The sequence below is a fragment of the Nesoenas mayeri genome, assembly GCF_963082525.1.
Source record: "Nesoenas mayeri genome assembly, chromosome: 14".
Taxonomy (NCBI): domain Eukaryota; kingdom Metazoa; phylum Chordata; class Aves; order Columbiformes; family Columbidae; genus Nesoenas; species Nesoenas mayeri.
In genome coordinates, this window is record NC_137556.1 from 11,208,303 (window position 1) to 11,219,075 (window position 10,773).

The 10,773-nt window shown below is 41.5% G+C and overlaps 1 protein-coding gene across 1 annotated transcript; it reads right to left on the bottom strand.

Moving 5' to 3' along the window:
- Positions 1-360: 360 nt before the first annotated feature.
- Positions 361-10,303, bottom strand: MEIKIN (meiotic kinetochore factor; the record flags this gene model as incomplete). The annotated part of the gene is given in 14 exon segments (XM_080353331.1): positions 361-427; positions 1,915-2,038; positions 2,303-2,317; positions 2,321-2,362; positions 3,019-3,183; positions 3,508-3,602; positions 4,373-4,431; positions 5,652-5,691; positions 5,922-6,038; positions 6,543-6,686; positions 7,118-7,178; positions 8,186-8,264; positions 8,449-8,536; positions 10,126-10,303. Coding segments are annotated over 14 exon segments (1,254 nt in total). The 3' UTR covers positions 361-380.
- Positions 10,304-10,773: the final 470 nt, after the last annotated feature.

Consider the following 10,773-nt stretch of genomic DNA (forward strand, 5'->3'; position numbering starts at 1 on the left):
GAGAAATCTAGAAATCTTGGCACAGCAAGAGCCAAAAATATTTCCATTAATGCAGTTTGGTCTGCTGTTCTCAAGTCACACTTCTTTTTTAAACTGAATGAAGAATCATCTTTATGGAGTCCTTACAGAGAAATGCCCACAATAAGATCTAGTTGCTTGTACAAAATAATTTAATATTGAGTGCTTGAGTAAAGTATTTGCAAGCTTACTGCAAAGCATAATACTAAATTTCCAACAATGTATACGCCAAAGAGGTATGGCCATTAATTACTGGTTAGTATTTCTGTTTCACTTCCCTGCCACAGTATCAAGACAGTTATTTCTTCTGTATCAAGACAGTTATTTCTTCTGTTGAAAGCTCTTGCTGAAATCCATAAATCTCATCTGCGTTTACAGCAGATCCAATTTTTCGTACTTGTAATAATATCTGTGGAAAGAAGTGATATGTTAAATACCATCGGTAAAGTGGCACATTCTTAAGTGTAAGAGAAAGCTCCTTGATCTGACAAGCTGTTTAGATGTTCAATAGATAACCTGTGCTATCATGTGTTTGGAGGAATCTGAATCTTGTAGGTCAAATGCCAGTGAGAAGAGAACAATAGTTTTGTGTGTTTACACTCCTAATGACAAAGAGCATCACCTGAAAGACTCCGTGAGCAGAGAGGAAAACACTCAGCACAAAAAGCCACCCCAGCACCTGTAGGCAGCCAAATTCCTGATTCCCAGGCTCCTCTAGAAAAGCAGTAACAAAATGAAACTTGTGTTCTGACACCACCACTTGCTGATTTCAGAGTCCCACTTGCTATCAAGTACAACCTATGTTCTGCATTACCACAGTTCTCTCAAGCACATAACTTAGTATCCTTGTCATCCTTGTTCCTTATTCTGTACAGAAGCATCACATGACTGTCATTAATTAACACATACACACTTAAAAGCACTTCCTTGCATTCTAGATGCTCTATGTAACTCCAGCTATAATAACACAGGAGAGTAGTTGGACCAAGGAAACTGCAATTCCCTTGAAAATGTGTATATCTGGTATTTTTGAAAGTGATTATGCTTATACAGTTATCTCTGTATTAAATTAAAACAGCATAAATGAAAAATGCAACTTGCAAAAAACGTGCAGACTTTGTCTGTAAAGAACTCCATTAAATGTAGGAAGACATATGCCATCCAGTGGCACGCTGAGAAACTTCAAGAGAGATGGGAAAGGGAGGAGACTTCACCTCTGTGGCAGTGACAGGATAGTGTTGTGCACAGTTCTCATTTTTGTTTAACAAAATTTAGGAAGTGAAGAAAGGAGCTTCCCCTATGTTAAGGGGAAAGGAGAAAAGAACAGAAACCTTTAGAAAGAAACTTATAGTCTTTAGAGAAAAACATACCCTAATACTTGAACTACTTTCAGAGGGAAAAAAATACTGGATGCTAAAGAGCTCAGTTTAGCTGAGCAAGATACAAAACACATTCATGGCTGAAAGCTGAAGATATATTCACCCTAGAAATAAGGCATAGGATAACAATTTACTAAACAAGCTGCTGTCTTTTCTAGGGAGTCTCCATAACAGCAGTAAAGCTCAAAACTGTATTTAGGAGAAGCTTCAAAGAGGTGCAGATGTTCCCAGAGCACCTCCTGGCCTCAATGATCTAGCCTATGAAATGGCTGGATTGTATTAATTTCTATGCTGAAGATCCTTGGAGGAGAAAACGATCATGTAGTTTGTTAGTGAAGTTCTGTTGCACGAGAACACTGTTAAGTCAGAAATTGGAAGTTTTCCGTGTGTTTTACTCTTTAGCCTTATGATTCTTCCAAATATTCAGACTTAAAAAAAAAAACAAAAACACCAAACCTTTAAACACTGAAATAGCCAATTCCCATCTGCAGAATGAACCCATTCTATATTCAATTACCTTTGGGCACTCCTTCAGGAGGCCTGAACGCTTTTGTGTTAACTGGAGTTTGGCGAGGGCTGGGAGGCCTCCGGCACGGCGAAGTTCTGACAATGCAGCAGATTTCTCGTCTGCCCAACAGAGGCTGAAAAGATTATTGACATTTCATTTCCATTGAAGAAATACTCTTCTAGGGAAATTTGAGATGGCACGTGGATTCCAAAGGATGTCATTAGAAAAGATTTAAGACTACCTGTGTATATTTAACATGCTATTGAATAGGGTGATAGAAAGGTTCAAAGCTTAAACATTCTCTCCAGCTGTTTGTAATACTGGAAGCCTTAAATATATAGTACATTACATATTAGCATACTAAAACTGGATTTAAAGAATACAATAAAAGTAGAAGCTGAAAAATATTCTTTTATTCTGGACTTTGAGGAACAATTTCTTTTTCTGAGCTCAGAGATGCAGAAAAAATTTATTCCAAATTTACATACAGCCCAATTAAGGCTAGGGGGTGCTGGTTTTACATTAGAAGATATTGTAAAAATACAAACCAGTTACCTAGGTTTTTTGTTATAGTTTAACTGTGCAGCTCATTGAATTTAACATGTAGTTGTGCACTGCTGCAGAAGCACAGCTTTTGAAAAGCTATGCTTTTGAAAAGTATCAGGGCACTCACATCTCGCTCTGCAGGCTGAGCAGAACCAAGACTTTTTAGGACTTTATTTTCCTCCAAGATCAGCAAGGTGGGACTTGTTTGCTAAACACAGAATAATTCAGTATCCGTTTCCAATTCTTTGCTGTTTATTATTTGTCCTGCAGTATTCCCCTAGCACACAATACTATTTATAACAACTCCAGTTAGAATTACTAATAGTTCTTAGGGTTTAGCTACTGAATTCCTGTCATTCACTTTTTTTTTGTCTTATGCTCTCTAAAATTAAGACAAAGAATCAGTTTACTGCAGCACAGAACACATGTTTCAGGTCCCTTTTGCAAGCTGGGGGTAAAGCACTTCCTACCACTTCTCATATTTAATTGTCACTCTTGTCATGATTCAGAACTCTCACTTCAGTTTTATGCTTTTGCTACTCAGCAGGACACAATGGGAATACTCACCCCTGCCGCATCTGTCTGCTTGGCTGGTGGTACTTCTGCCATCGACTCCTCTGATTTGGCTGAAGTGTTTCCTGGAGCATCAGGCTGACCTTCTTCAAACGTATTACTTTTTTTTTGTCTTTCCTTACACTTTAGCCATTTGGTTTCAGCAGTCCGATTGTTAGGCTAAAGGGTGAAACAATTAAATGTGTTATGAAGCGAATGTCTGTAGTATGGTAAGCACTAACAAAGAGTCCTACTGTCATACTCGAGCTCTACACAACTGAGTGAGTACCACTAACACGATCAGTCTGAAAACCAGCGAGCTCAGGGGCACCCGTGACTATTTCTGCTGTCAGTTAGAGGCAAGCTACAGCTTCCCTCTCTGCCACTGCCTGCAGGCTCCCTTTCCAGGGAACCACTACACTTCTAGGTGGAGTCCTCCACCTACTTAAGGAAGGATCAAGTCATCTACGTTACAACCTGGCTGATTTATTAAGGATCTTTCACCTTTCTTGCTGGTCCTAACGGCGAAGAACAGCGCATACCCGTTTTTAGGTCTGGAGTTCTCTCTCTTGCAGCTGTAATTTTACAGACTTTTTTTCCTGTGATAAATTTCCAACAAATGAATTAATTTTGAGACAAAGACCACAGCTACTCTCCAACCCATGTCTTACAGGATGGTTTTCAAAGAGGGATTATTCCAAAGCCACCAATGTCAACACACTTCCCCCCTTCAATATATTCCTCATCTCCCTCTCCCCACCAACAGGGCTGCTTCAATCCTCTCCCTTTCCTTGAAGAAATGAGGTTGCTCATTAATCTGATATTCACCTGGCTATTCACCTCTAGACACACACTCTGTGGGAACAGAGTGACTGCATAATCACAGCAGTTTTGCCAGTGGCAACTTCTGCTGCTCTCACAGTCCAAATTCAGCAGAGGAAAATTCTGCGGTACCTGGGCCACAGCCAGAACTGCATCAGTCACAGCTCAGAACTGTAGTTACAGGAGGGACTTCTTGTAGTATTGGTGGAGCTGATATGAAGTTCAAGTAAGGAGCGTGACACAAACAGTTTTGTTCCTGGGTAAGTTAAATAAGAAATGCTAATTTTCATTGAGCATCACAGGTGACTAAATGGAAACACACAGGCTTGGGGGATTTTTTGTTTTTCTCCTAACATCTTAATTAGAACCAAGTCTTATTTACAAGGAAGATTTGCAATTCACACTTCTAGATATCACTGAGCTTAGCCTGTGCCAAGGGAAAAATGATCCGGTGGAAGCCTGGTTCTGATATCCCATCATCATTTAAGTTCAGGTAGATTATGCTGTTGTCTCACAGCTAGTACAACTGCTTCAGATCATATTTTACCTGCCACAGTAGTTGAAACATTTAATGATGAACTGTAATTGCAATTTGATGGTCTCTTTCTAGGAGAGGAGGAAAAAAAAAGTGAACCACTATTCTGAACGAATGTTAATGTTCAAAAAAAACAATGTATAAGGAAATCTTAGGAAGATACAGACTGAATTAAAAGGGGTAAAGCTCTTTTAAAAAATACTGTCATTGAGTTACTTCATCACACTTTACAGTTTTCTGATAATTTATCATGAAGTCACACAGCTTATTCTGAAGATACTTCCAGTTTAAGACCTACAGAAGACATTCAGTAAAGTACTCAGCACTGAAGCATAGTAGGACAGAACATATTTAAAGAAAATGCGGGGAAAAATAGATTCACAAGAAAATTCAGAATTAATTGTATAGAGATCTGTAACACAGCAAGACTGGTATATATGAGTTATGAATGGAAACATCCGCATGTAAGCCTGGAGACAGCAGCACAAGGGTTAAAAGAAAGGATACTGTTCCCAGAAAAACACTCATGTTACTCTGATTTTTCTGTCAGGACCTGAAGGCAGAACTGTGACAAGACCCTTCATTGTGATAAAACCACAGCACAGATGACTTGTCAGCAGAAAACCTGGCATCCTAACAACAGGAGGATGGCACGAGGGTTGCAGCAGAATCACATACACGGTGCTGCTTCCTGCTAGACACATGTTCCAAACAAGAAAAAACCGACAACGGCAGAAACTTGGCCCAAGATTTATGAAGTTGGCAAGATACTGAAACAAAGAAGTGCTCCATAATAGCTGATGATTTCTAAAGAACATGAACAATCTGCCCCAAACCCAGTTTGGTCCTGGGCAAGCACAGAATGCCAGAGACTTAAGGAGGACTTAACAGCAAATGCCCCTCACACTCTGCACAGGCAACCCTGGCCTGACACGCAGGGCATGCGTCTTGATGTCGGTGACCAACTGAAGTCTGACGGAGTAAGGGCAATTGGATAAAAGCAGTTTAGAGATTTTGTATATAAATGTCACTATCCCCTTCCATAAAATCCTTCACTGAGTTTTCTTACATTGATTGCCCTACAAGCGCAAGACCAAAACAAAAGTCTATAAGGCAAACTCTTACCTGACTTAATGCACCAGTTTCAAAGTTAGTGAGGACACAGGTAACTGAAACTCAACAGAAGCATTTGCAGGATCATATGCTTATTCATACTGGCCTATCTTTTAAATATCATTCAAAAGAGGAAAACCTGAACATTTAGGTGCAAAGAATCTGTATGGTAGATTACCTTCTAGTGTATTGGTCTTGAAAATCCTCCAGTACAGGTTCTAAAAAACATAAGAGCTAAACTTTAAAAGAAAAACCTGAGTAGACCAGACAATTTTTTAGTGCATGCTAAATTACAAAGCAAAAATACTACAAGCAAACACAGGGAGCTGTTCCCCATTACGCAGACATGCCTTAAATGGAATGATCATTACTTATTTCATGCAGGTTCATTGCACTACAGTGAAATTTTTTTATGCACATATTCTTAAGTATTGTAGAAAAGAATTACCTGATATTGGTGAAAGACTTGAGATCCGGGGTATCTTATCTATGGTCACTGCTTTGCTGGAGTCCAGAAGAGTAGAGTTCTTATATTTGCCAGAGTCCGCAGCATAAAAATTATTTTCTGGACATAAGAGATATAAATACACATAAATATAAATAGTATATAAAGCTACATATACGCTACATATACGCTACATAGTATAAATATAAATACAAGCTTTTTATACTGAAATTCACTGAGTTATTAAATTTGTGACTAAACTGAAAGCAATTGCATTTGCAAGACAAGAACTTCAAAGTAAAGTGAAAGCACTGTCTTGGCTCAAACAGCCACAGAGAAGTTTGGGAGGAATTTGACTCAATGCAGATTTGTTGGTCATCCCCAATAAACAGCTTCTGCCAACAGCAAATACTTTAAGTTTACAGAACAATTCAAATTACACCAGGACCTGATTGACTCTGGATTGGGTTGTCAGATACACAGTCCCCATGTTCACCACAGGTTGGCTGATAGCAAAGATCTGACCTGGCAAGTCACAGCAAGAGAAGCCACTAGTCTTTCTATTGTAGATAGTATCCCCACATTTTCCACATCCCATAAAGCTCAAAACACCAGAAGTCTCACCTGAAATATCATTTCTGAATGTTTCAGGGGATAAGCAACTGTTCAGGCTGCCACTAGAACCTGTGTTATAGTCTGCAGTTGAATCTTCATCTAAACACTGTAGGAGAAAGGTTGAAACACCCGTGGGAAGAGTCATTCCTGTACCTAGAGAAAGAGACAAAAAAGGCAGTGTGAGAGATGCACCACCAAAAGAAAAATAGTATCATCTTGTACAAGCCATCAGTTTCATTCCTGTGGTGAGCTAAATATTGTCAAGTCAGTATCTTATACTGATTCATAATACAGTTAAAAAAACAAAAGACATCCTGAAGCCAAATTTATACTACCATAAGCTCACAAAAGACACCTTCCTTGCCCAAGGCTCACCACAAATACCTGAAGACTTGAGCCTCCGATAAGGTAATTCTTGCACAGGTTTGCTTTCAGAAGGACAAATTATTTATCATGCAGTACAAGAACAGAACACTGGTACTTTTATAGAAATATAATTAAAATTATATAATGAATTTTACATTTAGTTTTTTAACTATATAAAAAACATATTTAATAATATAATGTATCACTGTTATACTCACTTGAAGTCACTTCAGGATTTTTCAGACTTACTTTACTTTCAAAGTTGATCATCAGGGATTCCTAAAATTAAATGACCAACACAAACAACTTGAGAAAACTGGATGTAGACAGAGGAATGCAATTAAATGTATTCTCGCATAAGCAGATACTCACAAGCTTATTGTCTGGCACTCTACCACCTAAACATGCTATTCACCTTGTAATTTGTAGCAGAGTTTTTCATGCATCTTTAACAAATCTGCGATCTGACTTATAGTTCTGAAATTCATAATGAATCATTTGATCCTACAGTCTTTGCTGGATGAGACTTTCAGTGACAGCCTACAGATGTCAACTGAAGTTATGCATGAGATTGCAGTGGAATACTGAATTGCTCTGTCTTTAGATTTTTATTGTTTTTAGAGGCCCAATTCGTGCTGCTTACTTTCAGAATCCTAGACCATTTATATAAATGCAAACGACTGTGTTGCATACATAGTATATTCTATGAAATTAATCACTTGCAGGAAATGTAAATAATTGGCAGACTCTAAATACGAGCTAATGATTTTTAAAAATGAGCGTTACACCAGTATCGCTTGAGCCCTTTGCTGTAGCAGATTTTGGTTTCAAGATACCTGGTGAACTATGTTCTTGACACTGCAGTATTAACTTTCCTACAATGCTTCTGCTCAGTTATCTCAAAATACTTTGTTTCAGTTGTACTGCCATGAGGAAGAGCACAACAGTGGCTTGCCAAAGGTCTGTGTCTGAACTACAAGCAAACAATTCTCTGCAATCAGTCTAATGAGATATCTTCCATACACCACAGTTGGTAACAGCCTTTCCTCGTTAAGGGTAATTAGTATCGGTGTTTTCCCATGCTACCAATAGCTCCAACAGCTTTTATTCTGGTCAAAGACATGAGAAAATATCACCAAAATACAGCACAGGTTTAGGCTTAAAAACGTATGCACACACACATACCTCACAGGAATATCTACTTTATTAGAAAAAGAATTTATCATTTAATATTTCTTTATCTTCCATAAATTACTAGTAAATAAAGAGCACAACAGCATTCTCACCTTCACTGATACAGTGCTTTCTTCCATTTTCTCTTCTTTTTTTTCCAGGTCTATTGTTTCTTGGACATGCACTTGATTGCTGCAGTGGAAGAACAGAGCTAAGCTTGATAAACTGCTCCAGAGGAAGGCAACAAAAAAAATACAAAATGCGTCTGACAAACATCAGTGGGCTGAGAATTCAGGCTGCGTATCTCCAAGGGACAAAACAATACAAATTCTTAGCTAGTTTTAATAATGGTGTATTTGAATGAGTTTTAACAGACCTTTGATTGCATGAACGGTTCACTTGGCTGACTTCAATATTTTCTTTAATTTTTGGTAGCATTTTGACACGGGACCTTCCCTTCAGGCCTAGAAAATAATAAGTATTTAGATCAGTAATTTTAGTTTTAATATTAGAATTTAGATTATTATTTTTAGTGGCACACCTTTAACTGTTCCCCCTTTTCCATGCCTATAATAATTTTTGAACCTGTTACCACAAACACTGTAACATCTGAATTGGTTTATTATTTTTACCTAAGCTCTTTTCAAGTAGCATATCAACAAGACAAAAAAAAATAGCAGACTTCAAGAAACAGGTTGATTAAAAGGAAAAAAACAAACCCAAACACAGCCATACTTTGAAAGTGGCCTTTACATGGGTGTAGAGTAATTGGAATCTAAATCAGTTTTAAAAGGAGTTTATTAAGAGTCTCCTAAGAATTTCTACATAAACTTGTTTCCAGTGTGTATAATCCTAAAGACCATGATGACACAGTTACTTAGGAAGCAGGAAATTTCAGAGACATATTTTCTTATCCTAAACCCCACTTTATAAGTTGTTTAGGTGTGTGTTTTATTTTCAGTAGCCAGGAGCCAGACTTTCTAGAGTTACACTTTTGGGACAGTAGGTTAAAAGCGCATCCATCCTCACACTGAAGGAATGGGTCTGAAGTCCTGCATTCGCCAGTGCTGCCCAGAGCCTTGTTCCAGCCCAGCTGAAACTCCCTGGGAGTTCAGGACCGGATGATGTATGAACAAGACTCAACCCAGACCTCATCCCTTTCCTCTTTCTCCAGAGAGTCTGTAAGTATGAGGAGCAAACAGACGTTAGCTGCAAATTGCACCCCATCAGGTACACAAGCACTAAACACCTACCAGAGCACAAGCCAGCAGAAAAAGATCAAGACAGCATTCAATTCATCATACCCTGTAGCAATAGCCTAAAGTCTTACATTTAAATTACCAAGATAGGTGTGGGACCAAGACATTCCACTCTGGTCTTCCCCATTTACTTTAGCAAGTTACACTATTACTGTCAGCCTTTACCTGAATCCCATACTTTCCCTCTGCATTTTTTTTCTTTAAGGTCCTGAATTCTTAACTCAAGATCAAGCAACAACTTCAAGCAACTTTTCAAGTATCCTCTCAAAGGTGGGCAAGGATATTGTTGTGCCATTTCTAAAGGAATTATTAGATGGGGCAAGGGCAAAAAAAGGTACCTTACAAAAGGAAAGCCCCTTTTTATTACTAACTAACATGTAAACCAGAGGAAACGGTCCTGTTTCCAGATCAGCTGCCTGCTTTCTCCACACCGCAGGGGATATGGGCAACAACAAACGGCTTCCCAACCTCACACAGACAAGCTCAGCTGGACACAAATGGTGAGAAACCCGACGCTGCCCTGCCGGGGATGGATGGCAGGACATGTAACAGATCACCATTGACATGAACCTTCCCCGGAAGGTGGCTTAACCTCACCCACTCCTCAAATTGCCATGAAACACAAGTACTGGACTAAGCCCAGCACACGAGCGGACGCGCAGCCCGGGTCTGCCCCGCCGCCCGCCCTCAGCCCGGCCCAGCCGCCTCTCCTGGGCCTCCGACACCGCCCGGCCCTGCCTGGCCCTTCACCCCGGGGCTACGCGAGCACAGGCGGCGGGAGGCGAAGCGCTTACTGCCGGGCTGCGGCCCGGGCGGGCCTGCGTTCCCGAAGAGGCGCCGCCGGCATGGCCGGGACACACCGGCCCGGCTCCCAGCCCTGTCCGGGGGAGCGCCCGGCAGCGGCGACGGACGCCGCTTCTTCTGCGGCTGCCCTCTGTCCTGGGAAGCGCCCTGCCGCCGTGGCCGCTCCATGCCGCGCCGCGGCCCCTCAGCAGGCCCTGAGAGCCGAGACCACACAAGCGGCTGCCGTGAGGGAACAGGAGCCACCCTTCCTGGGGGCGGTGACCCTCCAGCAGCCCCGCCCACCCTGAGCCCGCGACCACCGCCCCGGCCCCAGCGCGCATGCGCGGCGCGGCGGCACCCGCGGCCGGCAGCAGGGGGCGCCCGGGGAACGCGGCCACCCTGGGCGGGAGTGGGGATTCCCCGAGCCCGGTGCCCCCGGACCTACCTGGGGGGAAAGGGGCGTCCCCACGGGCAGCCGGTGCTCGGACGGGGAAGTACCGTGAGCGCGTCCTGCCGCGCCGACGGGCGGTCCCTGCGGGGGGACAGCGCGGAACCACAGAATCACAGGCTGGCCGGGGTGGGAAGGACCTCTGGAGATCATCCGGTCCAACCCACCTGCTAACGCAAGGTCACCAGAGCAGGTCACACAGGATCGCGTC